Consider the following 17028-nt stretch of genomic DNA (forward strand, 5'->3'; position numbering starts at 1 on the left):
GGCCTCACACTCTGTGGTCCCTGGAGGGGTCCTCTCTCCTAGAAGTCCTTCTCCTTAAATTCCTAGCCTCTTCTCCCCACCTCACTCTCAAATGATGGCCTTGCTTCCTCCATCTCTGAGAAGATTTAAGCGACCAGAAAAGAACTTCTATAGACTGTAACCAATTACTCTTCCCACATATCAGCCCCTGCACCCCATCTTCTGTTTTCCCACTTGTTACCATAGATAGATCCAGGCTCCTCTCTGAAGCCAAACCCTCCATTTATGCACTAGGTCCCCTTCCCTCTGAGCTTCTTAAGGACATCACTCCAGCAATTCTCCCCTCTCCTCCTATATCATCATTCCCCTTCCCCTTTCTACTGGATTATTCCTTTAGCATACACAAATTCTGATATTTCTATGGACTTAAAATCCACTTTAACTAGGCTTCCTACTTCCTCCAGCAGCCACTGGCCCATTTCTTTGCTTTCCTTTGCAGCAAAACTCCTTGAGCATTATTTATACTGTATTTGCTGTCTCTAATTTTTTTTTTTCTCATTCTCTCTTAAACCCGTTCAAGTCTAGCAGTTGCTCCTACCAATATAGTGAAATTGTAATAATTTATTTGGTGATAGCTGACCTCTATATTGCTAAATCCACTGGTCAATACTTGGCCATCCTACTTGACCCCATCCCCATCATACTTGACCTATTTGCAGTGTTTGAGACAGGTGATCACTCTCTTCTCCCTGACATATTATCTTCACCTGTCTTCCAGGACACCAAGTTTTCTTCCTACCTCCCTGGTCACTTCACCTGTCTCCCTTGCTCTTTCCTCCTTTTCTTCCTGATCTCTGAATGTTGGAGGGCCTCAGGGCTCAGTCCTTGATCTTCTTCTCTTTTTCAAAAATCTGTCACTCTCTGGGTGACCTTATTCAGTCTCCTGACTTTAAGACAACATCTATATTTTTATGACAACCAAATTTACATCTCCACTTAGATTCCTTTGTCAAACTCGACACAGACTGCCTATGCAATATGTCCACTTTGTTGTCTAACAGATACTTCCAAATTTCACCTCATGTCCAAAACTAACTCCTGATCATCCTCACCCTAAATAGGCTCTGCCTATAGCTTTCCTCATTTCAGTTGATGACCACCCCATTATGCCAGTTGCTCAGGTCAAACAACTTGGTGTCACCCTTGACTTTATTCTCTCATACCCACATCCAACCATTCAGAAAATCCTATTGGGAACTAGGAGTTGTTGACTATATCTGATAAGGGGCTAATATCCAAAATATACAAAGAACTCATAAAACTCAATAGCAAAAACCAAGCCATCTGATTAAAAAATGGACAGAAGATCTGAATAGACATTTTTCCCAAGAAGACATACAGATGGCCAACAGCTACATGAAAAGATGCTCAACATCATTAATCATCAGGGAAATGCAAATCAAAACCACAATAAGATCACCCCACACCTGTTAGGATGGCTATTGTAAAAAATAGAAGAAATAACAAGTGTTGGTGAGGATATGGAGGAAGGAGAACCCTTGTACACTGTTTGTGGGAATGTTAATTGGTATAGCCACTATGAAGATTCCTCAAAAAATTAAAAATAGAACATCTGTATGATCTAGCAATCCCAGTTCTGGGTATTTATCTGAAGAAAACAAAAAACACTAACTCAAAAAGATACATGTACTTCCATGTTTACTGCAGCATTATTCACAATAGACAAGATATGGAAACAACGTAAATGTCCATTGATGAATGAATGGATAAAGAAATTGTGGTAAACATAGATACAATGGAATATTATTCTGCCACAAAAAAGAATGAAAGCTTGCCATTTGTGACAATATAGATGGAACTTGAGGGAATTATGCTGAATGAAATAAGTCGGAGAAAAAACAAATACCATATGATCTCTCTTACAAGTGGAATCTAAAAAAAGGAAAAAACCAAGCTCATAGATACAGAGAACAGATTGGTGGTTGCTAGAGGTTGGGAGGGCAGGGGAAAAGCAGGGGGTAGAGAGATGGGTGAACTTTTTTTTTATTAGTTTAAATTTTTAAAAATGGACATAATGCTAATAAGAAGTGGTGGTCGCCCAAACTGTGAGAGTTGTAACAGGATTGGTGAGAAGTCACCGACCTCTAGATAGATCGAGCAGGTGAGATCCAGGGGAAGGTAATGATTAAGCTCAGGTGGGTGGTAGAGGAAAAGGAAAGTGAGGATTGTTACCTAGTGTTCTGAACTGACATACAAGGTCAGCAGTGATAGTTGTCAAAGATAGGGAACAACTGAATACGTAAAACAAGCTGTAATAAAGTGTGGGTAGGGAGGTGGAAGGTGAGGAGCTTGGACAACTACACTCTGAGGCATAGGTGGTCTGTTCAGGGGAAACACCCGAGCAGCTTAGTGAACACAGGTCTAGAATTCAAGGGTGAAATCTCAGCTAGAGATAGACATCTGGGACTCATCAGCATGAGATCATCACTGAAGCCACTCCCTGGAGAGAACGCAGGGCGAGAAAGAAGGAGAAGTAGATTTCGGAGGATTAGCAACATTTAACGGCTGGGCTAAGGAAAGAAAATATAAAATCCTATTGGTTCTACCTTCTCCATATATCCAGAATCTAGCTACTTCCTTCTGCCTCCCTGTTTCTGCTCTGATCTGAGCTGACATAATTCCCACCTGCATTACGGGAATTGTCTTCACACTGGCTTCTCCATTTCTACCTTCTCCTCAGGCTGTAGGCCCTAACACTCTTCCACTCAGAAACCACTCCTGGCTCCGTACTTTACTCAGAGTCAAAGATAAAGTCCCTACAATGGCCAATAAGCCTCTTTCTTAGCACTTAAACTCTGTGTGGTCAAGGAGCAGTTTATTTACTTCTTTCTTTATTTTTTTAACACATCAGGAACAAGATGAGCCTACGATCCCATGTTTGGATATCATGGAAAGTCAAGTTGCTCTACAAGTGTTCAATTGCTTCCTCTCAGTGTCTGCTCTTACCTGGCTGCAGAACCCCCACCAAAGTGCCTGTAGACTGGCTGGTCCTGTCCTGGCCATACTGAGCCCCGCTCTGTACCACCACAGGCTGGGGCTGCTCCTCACCTCCACCTGCCTCTCCCCTCACCTCCCACCACTCTCCCCACAGGCATGCCCCTGCTCTCCTTGCATGTGGCTGGAGCGCTCATGTCTCAGGGCATTTAGACCTGCTGTGGCTTCCTTTTTTCTTTTTTTGGTACATATTTAAGGTGTACAACTTGATGATTTGATATATGTATACAGTGTAAAGTAACCACCACAGTCCAGCTGGTTAACATCTCCATCACCTCACAGAGCCACCATATTGTTTTCTTAGCAAATTTCAAGTGTACAGCACAGTCACCTTCCATCTCCAGATCCAGTGAGGGGCTGGGCTAACTCCCCTTCACCTCTTTCAAGTCTTTGCTCAGATCTTGCCTTCTCAGGCCCCCTTTTTAAATTCACCGCCCTGCCTTCCCTGGTGCTCCTTAACCTGCTCTACTTTTTCTTTCTCTCCATAGCACTTAACAATATTAGTTATTAATGTTTATTCTTTTAGTTTCTGTATCCCATTCCTAGAAAATCAGTTCCAGGAGGGCAGTGATTTTTGTTCTTTTGTTCCTTTCTGGATCCCCAAACCTAAGCCAGTTCCTGGACTAACTGAAGGTGCTCAGTAAACATTTTTGAATGTCGAATCAGTGAACGCATTTCTAACCTCTGTACTTACCTTTATACCTGGAAATCCCTCTAGTCCTGGCAACCCCATTGCACCAGGTTCTCCCTGTTAAAAACAAACATAAGAAATGCAGGAGCAACGATCAAAAGGTTTTTAAGCACTGGTTTCCAAAGCAAAGATATTTTTTGCCCCAAAAAATACCCCCTCAAGCATTGACAGGTAATGTAGCAAGCAAATGGTATGCTCTATTTTCAAGCATCTGTATTCTTGCATTCGGCATTTGAAAACAGTTTGAGAATCAAGCTATTCCCTGGAGAAGTATGAGTGTATTTTCTGGTTAATTGTTTTTATTCTGATTAAGGATCTAATCAGAATGAATCCCTCTGGTCAGTGACAAGTCCAATTTCAATAAGAATTAGAAGGAAAGGCTGGGTTTTAATAAAGTTTGCCAATTGGTGAGGTGCCTGGGGCTGCTAGAATCCCAGAGAAAATGGCTAAACTCTTTAAGAGTAGCTGAAGATGGACTCTCAAAGCAAAGACCTCATCCCTCCCTGCTTTCTGCAGCTAGACGGAATTGTGTGGTTCAGAGAACGGCCCAGGAGCAGCCTGTCCGCTGATTCTGAAAGCTACTGCTCAAGCCAATGGGTCCCTGAGAGGAGACGGGTAAGCATTCCATTTTTAACAATCTTTTACATATTCTAGTGTATGGGCCCAGGCTAACTGGGGCCGATAGGTCCCCAAGGAACACATTAGGAAAGCCAGGGTGATGGAAGCTGCCAACCTTGAGCAGATAAACATTAGGGCTTTTAAATCAAGACAGAAAACGTGGGTAGTTGTTGGATATCTACTTGTTAATGAATTATCATTAATATTAATGTTAACTGCAAATATTTTCTTAGGACACTGGACGCTTTCAACATAATCACATAGAAAAGGGAGCATCCCAATTTCATCAGTAAATGTATTTCTGCATGCATAATTCTACTCTGCTTCAAAAATATCACAAACACTCTGCCATTGTTATTTATGATATTGTCCTTATTACAGAATACTTAATGAACAAGCGTATGAATTGATACTTTTTATGCTTCAGAAATCTTTTTAAATGTCCACTAACACGTAAACTGTCAATCAGAAAAAACAAAGATGTTCAGATTCTGTTTTACACAACGCTCTGTGAAGGAGGTCCTGGGTTACTGACAGGGGAAACAAGCTCTGTGATCCTCTCTGTTTACATTCTCAACAATCCTTGGAACAGAGGAAGGTGCTCAAGCAACCAATCAATATTTGTTTGAAAGTAGCTAATAATTAAACATTTAATTGAAAGCCACTTATGAATTGAATACCAAAGGAATGAAATGGAGCACTTTGGAAGATAATAAATTCAATTAAGGGTAATTTTCATCAATAAAGGTTTACTGAACAGATTAGAAACAGTGGTGGAGATCCAGTGTCATGGGAATCGAAGGATGCTGGAAGAGTAAACCTCCCCTCAACCCCCTCATCATGACTTTTCCATTTTGTACTCTGTGACCTCTAATTCTACCATGCTGGCTTATTTCTATGGTATGGGGCATTATTTCTCCACACTGGGCAAGTGGTGGGAAATGGAGTAGCATTTTGGTGCTGACAGAGAGCCCAAAAGAATAACTTCAAAGTTTTATCTAAGGTAAACCTGAAGGTTCACACAGTATTTAATTTCATGGTTCTACATTTCTGGTTTGTGCTTCATCCGCTTAATTCACATCTCTAAACTCAAGGAACGTCCTTCAGTTGGTTTTTATTCTTCATGTTTTGTGGCAGCTAAGAAATTTGAAGCCTAATGTCTTCAAATTCAACTGAAATCTGTCTACATTTTAGTTGTCATTCACTTCCCAGTCCAAGTGAATTATAATTCATCCTTTACTAGGATGCTTTTTTAAAAGGTTTCTCATCTTCATCTGCAGTTATGAATGAAAACACTTGAATATTTCAGAGAGTCAGTGAGAAGTCTGGGTGCCCCTGTGTGACCCAGGGGGATGTGTTGTGTGTAAGTGTATGCAGGAGCAAACTTTTCTCAACAGGATGACAGCAAACTGAAATCAGAATGAGGGATATGGCTGGTGACACCACATAAAGAAAGGGCACCACATGTAACACAACAAAGGATGCCTCTGAGTGACATATTTGGGGTTCAGAAAGTGCTATTAGTGGGCTGAAATCATGCTTTTGGGGGGAAAACAAATTGACTTTTAATACATATTGCCCAACAACAAAAGATAAGCTCTTTAATGCATCTCCTCTGAAAATATATTTAGATGTAAAAGATTACTTTTTATGGCTTGTTGCTTTGCTCCTTTAAAATGTATTCATCTAGTTTCACCAAATTGTACTGTCATGAAAGGGCCTTAAATTTTGTCACATGGCAGTGGAAAGTGGCGTGAAAGTTTATTTCAGTTTCAGGCACATCTGAGTTTCAAGTACATATACAAAGGTTAAGAGGGTGTACAAATGAAATATGAAGGCTGGGGCATATGCTTGAAAAGGACACGACAGGAAAAACTGCCAAGGAAAAAAGGGAATCTAATTGAACTTGGCAGTTTTACAGTGAAGCTCCATGGTTGAGAAGGATGCTTGAGAACAATTATCATCACTTGGGCGGCTGGAGGACATGATCTCTTTCTGCGCTGAGTGTTAATCTCCTGATATATTACCCCTAATAAGCAGGTTTACAACAGCACACCGCATCTCCTACGGAATAATTGCCTAAGACATTCAAAGCAAATAAACAGTCCCTTTCTTTTTTTTGTAGGGTTGATGGCAGATGTATTAAGGGATTTCTTCCCAGTAAGTATTTCTCCTCCACAATCTAGTGAACATTGAATGAATCATCAAAGTGGTCCTATCAGAAGAAAGCGTCCCATTTATCAGGAGCTTTTAATGGGCCTTCCTCCATCACAGGGGGATTTTTAAGACACACAAATCAAAGAGACAAACGTCAATGGTAGTGACAACATCAGGACTGATGCATCTTAAAAATGAAGAGCCTGCTGCTGGCATTTCTTTGATGGCCTGCCTGCCGCCTCCAGCATGTTAACTGACAAACATCTAAGATGGCAGAGCATCTCTGCCGGATGCTGTTCTTTCAAACTTTAATCAAGACATTTTCTAAATGACACAAAACACGCGAAGGTACCTACCGCTGGGCCAGGATCGCCTTTTGGACCCTATAAGAAAACATGGGAGGTCATTTTTAAAATAACAACTGAAGCAAACTTACAGAATATGAAAGATTTTTTTCCAAACAATTTGTATATTTGCTTTAATGCACATAAAAATATTTGCAAGTTTCGTTTTGCTACATTTAGATTTGAAGAATAAGATGAGGCAACATAACTTGCTGGATCTCCTATGACAGTGGTTGCCTGAACACTGACTAAGTTCTTAGACTTACAATGCTAACAGTGACACCGCTATGAAGAATGCTATTTCCCATTATTTTGGCTGTGTATATTTTCTCAGTTTTATTATAATTGATTCCATTTATTTCCTCCTACATAAAATTTTGGTTATATTTGTAACAAGTATTTTTCAGTGTACTCAGGAGTTTTTTTTTTTTTTTTTTTGTGGCTGTTCAGCTAAGGTATGAAAACATGCCTGGTAATAAACAAGTGTACTCACAGCGGGGCCGGGTGGCCCTGGATAACTGGGAACATTCACACCTCCCTTCAAAAAAAAGAAAAAAGGTGAGAAGAATTTATAGTCATTCATAACTGAAAAATGATTTTACATAATTATAGAAGTAAATACCTGGATTTTATATAAATTGCTCATTCCATTTCCTTCACTGAATGGTACACCCTTAGGAAAGAAGTGAGGCATAGAATTATTCCTTCAAGTTAATAGTATCTCCACCTTTTCTCTTTTTACCAAATGATATTCTTCCCATTCTATGTTAGAAAGTGGGTTTAATACTATAAGTAAAATAATACAGTGTTTCCATTTTTGGCTTTTCAAAAGCAAATGCAGAGAAAAAATGTAAAGGAGCATGAGCTACACCTGGACGCACAGACGCTCTCAGTGGATGCGACAATGTCCGGGGTTGACAGATGAGACACTAATGCATTCAGGGGAAAATAGGATTTACTCACTAAAATTCAGCTTCTGAATTGCCAATTTATGCTAACTGTTTACAGCCTGCTGGCCTGTGAGCTACAACACGGCAGTGCTGATGAAGATGTGACTGGGGAATGATTTTTTTCCCACAGTCTCTTCATACTAAACAGAAAATCAGAGTAAATGGAGGAGATGAGGTTACTCACAACCTGTGTGGATGTTTCTATAAAACATATTCTTCACAACAACAGGGAACAAGAACTTCCTAATAAAATTGACCTGTGGATGGAAAGTCCCAGAGTAGCTAACACTTAAGGAGAACTCATTGGAGAGTCTTTAAAACTCATAACATTTTGGCAATCAGGAAAAATCTGCATATGAAAATTTTAGTTAGGATCTTTTATCCTTCTTTTAAAAAATTCCCATAGAGTCAATAATCTGCATTTTCCTCCTTGTGATTCCCACATTTCAGTTGCAAAATTGAAGGAGCCGTCATTTCACTGTTTTGGGGACAATAGTGGCCAGTGGTGCTTGGTGAACGTGATTTGCATGCATCTTCCAAACACTAGTGATGGAAGGAAAGATACTCCGTTTGTTGGCTCCTTTGTTGTTCCCCCCATTCATCTGATGATTGCTGAATGTCTACTATATTTTAGTGTGCTGAGTCCTGGAGAGATGAAGGATGAGTTTGTCTGAGATTCCCAGGGGAGATTTCCCAGCCAAGACAACATGTAATCTGTCTGGAAGAATACATGATTTTGGAGAATTCAGGGGGAAGAGGAAGATTTCTTAAGCCCATTGTAATACATAGGTCCCTTTTGTGAACTCTTGTTATATTTTGCTGTTCTGTTCGCTGGGGAGAGAGTGCATTATAGGATTTGAGCCCCAAATGCTTTCTGCCCTGTTTCCTTGTCAAGGGAGAAGGTAAGTAAACAAAATGAAGAACAGGTTTAGGAAAACAGAATGCAAATCTCTTCATTTATGTGTGCAAAGCATGCAATGCATGCTGACTAATAACATATCTTCGTTGTCTTTAGAAAGTCACAGGCAAATTCTGCCCCTTCTTGTGGGAGTTTGGCTTCTTCAACTCTTCCTATGAGGCAGGGTGGAAAAGAACATTTGGCCTGGACGGGAGCTCTGCTGCGATTTGATTGTGGCCCCACATGAGGGCAGACTTGCCACAGAGAGAGGCAGCCATCCTGTCTGCAGCCTAGAAAGTGCACACCTGTCTCGATGGTGAGCGTGGAAACGTCCACGGCTCTCATACATTTCATTCACTAGCTGCTACAGAAACAGAATCTCCTTGCCTCTCAGACATCATGGAAGGTAATGAACACACATAGCGTAATACCGACTTCTGTACCAACTCCCATTGCCGGAAAGGATCTCTTTTTAAAGCCTCTTTCTTTTCTGTGAATGAGCTCATTGAGGTTAAACGCCTTTCCCAGGGCCCCCCAGGCAGGAAGTGAAGAGGAGGGGTGGGGGCAGGGAACAAACCCAGGTGTCCTGAGTCCACGGTAGGGAGGCCACAGTACGCTCAGATTTGCACATGGGGCTGAGCTAAAGGGGAGAAACCAGGCCTCCCCAAAGCTCCATCCACTGTCATTCATATTTACACCTGAGACGCAGATGACTTGTATCTTTGAGAACGTCTAGACAGAGTCTGACCCCTGAGATATAAAAGTCTTAAGTAGTTGTGTGAATTTAAGTTTTAATCCTGAAGCAACTCACGGGTGGTCCGGGTGGTCCAGGTCTCCCAGGGGGTCCCTCGCTGCCCTGCAAGGGATATACAGACCAAAATCAATGGCGTGGACATTTCCACCCTGGGTTTATGGAGCAGATTGTGCTTGCTCAGAGAGCCGTATTCTGAAATCAATATGACCTGTTGTTTTGCTTCTGTCTTGCAGAGTCTTACTCACCTTGGCGCTCTCCTAACCTGGGGAAATACACTTCTAGACCACAGGAAGGATAAATGCCTTCTCTCACGCCCATTCAGATTCTCACCGTGTGAGCCCAGGGACGAGGCTTATTTCTAGACAGAGCCAGACAACCCACGCGATCATGTCTTGGATTCAAGTGCAGCCGGGGACTCTCTCCCCACGTGGGGGCGCAGAGCAGAGTCCCTGCCAGCAGGGGAAGGCTCTGGGGTACGGATCTCTCCGTCAGCCCCTCACTTTTCCCCTCACTGCCACCATTTTCATCTTTTGGGAACTAGAGGGTGCACCCACATATCTTGATCGGAGTAGAAAATCACAACCTGTGTGGCGTCTGCAGGAGGAGAAACTTCTTTCCCTCCCTCAGTTAATATTAGATGTTACAGCCCTGTCAGGCAGGTCCGCTGGACAGAAATGTTCTACGCAATTTAAATGGGCTCAGATGTGCTGCCGACAGGCAAGGCAGACTGAAAATGGAATTTGTGAAAATGAATTCAAGTTGAAAGTTGACAAACGGATTTCACTTTTACTTTCATAAAACATAGACTGCTTATCGGTCCATAGTAAGCAGATGGACTATAGTCTCGTTGGTGCCTTAACCACTTCTTCCTGTAACTGCTTTTCCTTTAGAATAACAGCCTCATAAAATTTTTTAAGTCCCTCAAACTCAGGGGCAATGGCAAGAAATGGTTAATTAATGAAAAATCCAGAGAGAGTAAAATTCCTACTTACAGTACCCAAGAATTTTGAGGGATTTCAGTCCATTTCCACAAATTTGATGAAAGATTTCATTCCAATCTCCCCATTTTTTTTCAGTAACAAAAGAAAGTACCAAAAAAACCTTTCTGTTTATATCTTTATCAATAAAAATAAACGGTACAGTGTTCTTGCAGTGTAGATGCCTGAGAATGAGTGACAACGAGCATATTGTCTTTTTGCAAACGGCTTTGATGGTGCCTTTGCTCTCAGACATGTCACATTCTGCTGACTGCTGGCAGTGTCCCTCAGAGAATTATGTCATAGTTCTCACGAACTATGAGAGGACAACAAACAAGGAAAAATATGTGCCTATTGAAAAGACTTTTTTTCCCCTGGCACAATTAAATGTCATATTTTCATCCTTGATTGTGCCCCAAAGCTCATCTCAGTGTGGAATGCCCATTAACTTCAAAAGGCAGATCTCTGACTGAATGATTTCCATAGAGAACAGACAAAAAAGGCTGGTGGGGTCGGGCAAGCTCCTCGGGACACCATCAGAAAAAAATGTGCTGAGACTATCTAGAATAAGCACATTGCTGCCTTTCAAAGTTTTCAGGGTTCCTTTGCTCCTTCGGGCCATCATGCCCCACTTTGACGAGCCTGGGTGGCAGCTGCTCATCACCGAGCAGCTCAGTGGACTCTCGATACTTATTTCTGCAACCTGAAGAGCTAGCTTTATTTCTCTCATTTGCTGCCTCTGTCTGCACTCACACCATGGGGCCAGTTGAGATCCTACATCAGGTGAACATGTAGGGCCCTGCTGTCTTCCTGTTTGAGACCCTCCTGCTGCTGGTCCTCCCTTCTGACCACAGCAACTCATCTGTCCAATCAACCAGACTCCCCAGGAAACAAGTTGTCCTTGTTCCTGAGTGAATTTCCCCCATGACCCTCAAAGCACAGAACTTCCAGATTTTTCTCAGCAAGCCCGTCATTTATGGAATCCTGGTCCTGCCAGCCAGTATGCTGTCTGGAGCCTTGGCACCTGTGGCTGGATCTCCCCGATGCAAACCACCTTACCTGTGGCTGTCCAGGAGGCTTCCCCACCCACCCCTTTCTTCCACAGAGCTAGTTGCCTAGGACCCTGCATCCAGCTTGGACTTCTGCTCCACGGCATCAGTGCTCTAGTCGTTCGTCCCCTAAGAGCACATCTCCCGTATTCAGACGAGTTGCTGGACCCATGTCCTTCCAAGCCCACTAGCAGAATAGCTATTCCTGGACATCCTTCTTACTTTCAGGAATTTTGATTTGACAGATTTCCCTGCAAATGGTTGCACCCTGCCCCTACCCTAAGTCCCAGTTCGGACAGGGAGTGAGGCTTTTCCTGTGTACCTTGTCACCCTTTGCTCCCACAGGACCAGGATGTCCAGTTCTTCCCAACAAGCCCTGTAAAACACAAAACTAAGTTTGTTATTGAAACAACAACTAAATGAGCACAGGGTATTGAAGTTGGTTGCTAAAAGTGATAGATTTTGAAGGTCATTTGATCCTAATTAAATCAGTCCTACAAGCTTATATTTCTTCGGGCTGATACAGCAGCTGCGTCCTGCTGATAAGCCCCTGGAAGGGTAAAATCTGTATTCATGGTCGCTTTTTCACCTTGGCCAACCACGTTTAATGACCTTCATTAGAACCTTTTGATACACTTAAGAATTTAGCCTTGCTGTTTAAATGGCAATTTACATAATATTATGCCTTCCTAAATGAGCTATAATTCTGGTAGTGATCAACATTTTAAATACTTCAAGACACAGCAGAATTAACAATGTGCACCTTGAGTTATGCGCTCTGCATTTTACCAACGGAAAATAAAATTCAATTTTAATTCTTCTTTGAGAAAAGAGTTAGCCATAAAATTTTCATGGTTCCTTTCACAACTCTTTCTCTTAACTTTTAATTTTAGTGTACAGTTGAAAGCCAGGTTTGTTCTACATAACTGTGGTAAAAGCACACATGGTAAAATTTTAATTATGACAAACCCATGATTCAAAACATTAAGGAACACGATTACATTCCTCCTCGTGTAGTGAATACTATCTGCTTGGCAGCTCTGAGGAGGGGAGGGTTGGAGAAGGTGAGGCTTGAGTTGGGTTGCCAGATTTAGCAAATAAAAATCGAGTATTGGGGACAAACTTATGCTAAAAAATTATTTATTCATATGAAATTCAAATTTAACGGCATGTCCTGTATTTTAACTGGCAACCCTAAACTTGAGCTCCACTTTAATAAGAGATTGGTTTTAGCCATTGGGAAAAAAAAAGATTCTGTTTTAGGAAAATGGGATAACGAAACCAACAACCATGACACTGTGTCTGAGGGACAGAGAAAAAAAGTGCTGACTAAAGTAGGGGGTATTTAAATTCATCAACAGGAATAGAAATAAATGGAATCTGATAATCCTGGGCCCATTTTCTCCCTCTAGAAAATAAATTCTTAGTTTATGGTACCGAAGAATGTAACGGTGTAACCATCTGAATCTCTCTCCCACAGGTTCATGCCAAAAAATTATAACTAAAAAATAGAACGCTCTTTACACCCAACTCCCATTCCAATAGACGAGCTCAATTACACACTGCTCTGGTCCAGTAGAATTCTGATGACAAGTCTCCACGACCCTCAGCAGCCTTAAGTGATAATAAATGAAAATATGAGATGCGGGATGTTACTTTTCTGGGCAACAGGTGGATAATCTCCATAGAGGCACAGAGGACAGAATGAGGAACGTCAGCTCATCTTGCATCATCTCAACAAATACGAACCGTGAGTGGAACAGTTTTAGCAAATACTTACAGGGGGTCCAGTTGGACCTGGAGCACCTGTAATGCCTGGAATTCCTTGAAGACCCTAGAAGAGATAGTTCCTACCATAAAATCGGTTATATTGTTGGAAATAAAGCCTTTTAGTTAATCAAATATTTTGACTACTGAAAATTAAATATCTATATTAGCTAAGCAAGAAACATGATATATGTCACATACAAAAACCCCTCTTAAAGGATAGTGAGCTACAATGCTGTGACACAGACTCTGTAACATAATTTAATGTGTTTGGTGGTTCACAGAGGATTTCTGATCTCACAGAGCCACCCCACCAACAGCAGCATCACTGAGAATCTGCACGGCTAAAGCATGGAGCTACAATTTCAGATCGTCAGAGTACCATCCAAGAAATATATGATTACACTAACGCTCCATTCAGCTGGAGGAAAAAGGGACTATGTTTCATGATATAATATTTAGTTTAGCTGGCCAGTTTGTTATAAGAAGAAATTTGGCTCACGGCAAATTTAAATTTAGAACCCTTTAATGGCTTAAGCATAAAAGTGAATGGCTATCCCCTCCCTCCTCTCCTTGGGTTTGTAGAATAACGCTAACTATACTGGATAGGGTTTAAGATGCTGATAATCTATATATTCAAAGAAGAACCGGCAAGTATAACTGGTAACTTGTGTCATTAATTTTTTTCCTTTACCAAGTGTGTCAACAACAGAATATTAGTTAAATAAATAACATAAAATCCATAATATGAAATATTTTGCAACTAATAAAATCATGTTTCAGCAAACTATTGGATAACACGGAAAAATAAAAGTTACAAAAGATACATAGAGTAAGGTCCAAATTATTAAAAAATTATAAATACACTTCATAAAAGATAAGAATGACAGAGGTTCATAGTGCCCTATCTGGAAACTTTAGTGTCAGATGTGTTTGAGAATTCTGCATTTTTCGATCTTTTCTAAAGGGGACACGGTGCCTGTACTAGATACTGTGTCACCCTCTCAGCGGCACCTGAGGCAGCACCCTCTAAAGACATAAATAGTTGTGTAGCAAAACACACGATACTCTCACCAAATGGGATAAACAGATAGACCTGCTCCATACGAGTTCAAGTCAGATTTTGCTGCCCAATGAATTTGCTGCAAACTTGGCAAAAATTTCCAGTGTTTTCAAAGGTTTTTGAGCTTTGGAACCGTGGATGGGGGGTTGTGGACCATCATGCTACTATTACCAACAGTCCCCCCTTAACAGTGCAAATAGAGGCAACTGATCATTTTAGTGCTTTTGTATATGTCCCAAATTTTCTATAATGAACTCAGATGGCTTCTATAATCAGAAAAATAAACTTATAAACACTCTTTTGTTGTTTCAGATAACCATATGCTGTATCAAGTTCTAGATTGAATGGTTCTCCTGTTTCAGGATTTAATTTTCTTTACTAAGTAATCTTTCTATATTGACAAGCCATTCATTGTTATAATAAAATTACTTTACTTTTTACTGTGATGAAATATCTATTTTTATACATATTATGAATATTAGGTGAAGAGACCATGGTGAAATTACTGCCTATTTATTTATGAGAGCTCTATGGGACCAAGGTTCTATGGGAACAAGGCTCTATAGGACCAAGGTTCTATGGGACCAAGGCTCTATAGGACCAAGGCTATATGGGACCAAGGCTCTATGGGACCAAGGCTCTATAGGACCAAGGCTCTATAGGACCAACGTTCTATGGGACCAAGGCTCTATAGGACCAAGGCTATATGGGACCAAGGCTCTATGGGACCAAGGCTCTATAGGACCAAGTTTCTTTGCATCAATGAGATCAAGAACTAAGCCCTGTCAGGCCTGTCCATCTAATGCCAAATGGGATCATATGCTACTTCAGGTTTTTTCATGTGATATGATGTGCAGAAACACTGAACAGAATCTCCTTGAACTTGCTGAAATTCCTCAAATAGTGAGGACCAAGGGCAAAGTCTTATGTACGCTTGCGTTAAAGACTGCGGACATATTCTTTCTTCAAGATGACATCATCCTCACTGACAATGCTGTGGTGTGCATGCGTGCACATGCACTGTACACATTACCATGTCCTATTGAATCTTTTTATTCCCCCACCATTAACTTGGTTATGGATTTATAAGTGTAAAGGAAACAAATTTCCTTTGGGAATGGCATCTCTAAATGTCTGGAGATTATAAACGCTATACCACAAATTGCTTTATCTCAAAATACCCACATCTCCATAAAATTATCTCTCTATGTACATGTATAAGATATGTTTGTCCATATGTAGTCTTTCTTTGCTACTTTTAGTCTCAACATTGAATCAGTCTAGAGATGCTGAGTGAGTCTTTAGATAGTCTAATTTATAAGCTTGGGACTCATTAACCTTTGATGTCCACATTAAACTTTGAAATAAACCTCAGTCCATAAATAAAAAAAAAAGTCACCCTCAGCAGTCTTTCTCTGAACAAGCTGAAATTTTGTAGTGAGGGTAAAAGTTACTACGGATGCATAAAGGGCAATAAGATAATTTTAGAAGACAAGATAGCCATTAAAGAAGACAAATACATATTAAAGAGGAGGATGGTCAATTTAGCATATAGTGCCAAACTAAAACACAAATTAAAATTTATTGCATAGATAGTCAGGGATCATTCGAGCTAAGTTCTTTCCCTGCTCTGATATTTTGATTTTGCAAGTCTTAGCTCAGTTGCAACTAAGAATATTTATTTTTCCATTGCTATAATTTATGGCTGACAATATTTTTCATGTCCCATTTATCAATTATTATCCTGAAATATTGCAGGAAGATCTGCATTCCAAGCAAGAATTCACTCTAACTATGAGAGGCAAGTCTGGGTTCTTTAGCATCTTACAGGTTGCTACTTTGAGTTGTAAAACATGTTGCAAAAAATGTAGAGGATAACGTCACATTTCTAAGAGCAATGAGCAACAGGCAGGTCCTCTCTCTAAGTTCCCAAAGGGATTAAACTGAAGACATTATAAAAGTCTTCAGAGATGGTGCTCCTTGTATCTGTTTACCAAGAGTAGAACAGACATTTGAGACTTTGTTCAATTAGATCTCATGTACATATCAAAATAGTATGGTTGATTGGCTAGTTGGAAATGCATATGTTCTTGGTCAAAGATTCATTTGCTTAAATACATCAGCAAATAGTAATTTCAGGTAGTCCAGGTAGCAGACAAGATGATATTCACTCATTCCCACTGTCTGAGAGGGAGAAGCTGCATCGTGCCATTCCCCAGAAAAGGCCAACTGAGCTAGTGGGCCCTTCAGGCTTATTCATATCATCCATGTGATCTGAAGAAACAACTGAAGAATCTCCCTCTGAACTTGCTGGAAATCCCCACATAACAAGAGTTCTGTGCAAAATTTTGGCTATGCTGTGTTAAAGAATCCATAAAGAGCACACTAAAATAGTGGAGGGATAAAAACGATGGATTTCAGTTCACTAAGAGAGCAAAGTATCCCATAGAATCAATAAAAATTAACTTCTAATACATTTAACTTGGAGTCACTTATAAAAAAACCTGAAGTCCAATTATTTCCTGATTTTTTGTTATTATCGTCTCAATTGCCTCTAAAATTTCTCTCTTGAATCTGGGCAGTTAAAAGCTGTTAGACTATTAAAATCAGATACTGTGCTTGTACTTTATTGAAATTTCTGTGGAGTGTGAAAAAGCAAAATTTCTATAACTCATTTATTGTGAAAATAAAACACCTTTACTGTTT

The 17028-nt window shown here is 40.5% G+C and overlaps 1 protein-coding gene across 6 annotated transcripts in view; it reads right to left on the reverse strand.

Moving 5' to 3' along the window:
* Positions 1-17028, reverse strand: part of COL19A1 (collagen type XIX alpha 1 chain) — a 305503-nt gene that overhangs the window by 31565 nt on the left and 256910 nt on the right. For all 6 annotated transcript variants that reach the window (XM_070514618.1, XM_070514620.1, XM_070514621.1 and 3 more), the window contains 7 exons: positions 13273-13326; positions 11815-11868; positions 9524-9568; positions 7487-7537; positions 7358-7402; positions 6877-6903; positions 3749-3802 (listed from right to left, as the gene is read on the reverse strand). In XM_070514618.1, the coding sequence (XP_070370719.1) occupies positions 3749-3802; positions 6877-6903; positions 7358-7402; positions 7487-7537; positions 9524-9568; positions 11815-11868; positions 13273-13326 (330 nt within the window). The remainder of the gene's footprint in view (positions 1-3748; positions 3803-6876; positions 6904-7357; positions 7403-7486; positions 7538-9523; positions 9569-11814; positions 11869-13272; positions 13327-17028) is intronic.

This window comes from Equus asinus, chromosome 8 (assembly GCF_041296235.1).
Source record: "Equus asinus isolate D_3611 breed Donkey chromosome 8, EquAss-T2T_v2, whole genome shotgun sequence".
Classification (NCBI taxonomy): Eukaryota; Metazoa; Chordata; class Mammalia; order Perissodactyla; family Equidae; genus Equus; species Equus asinus.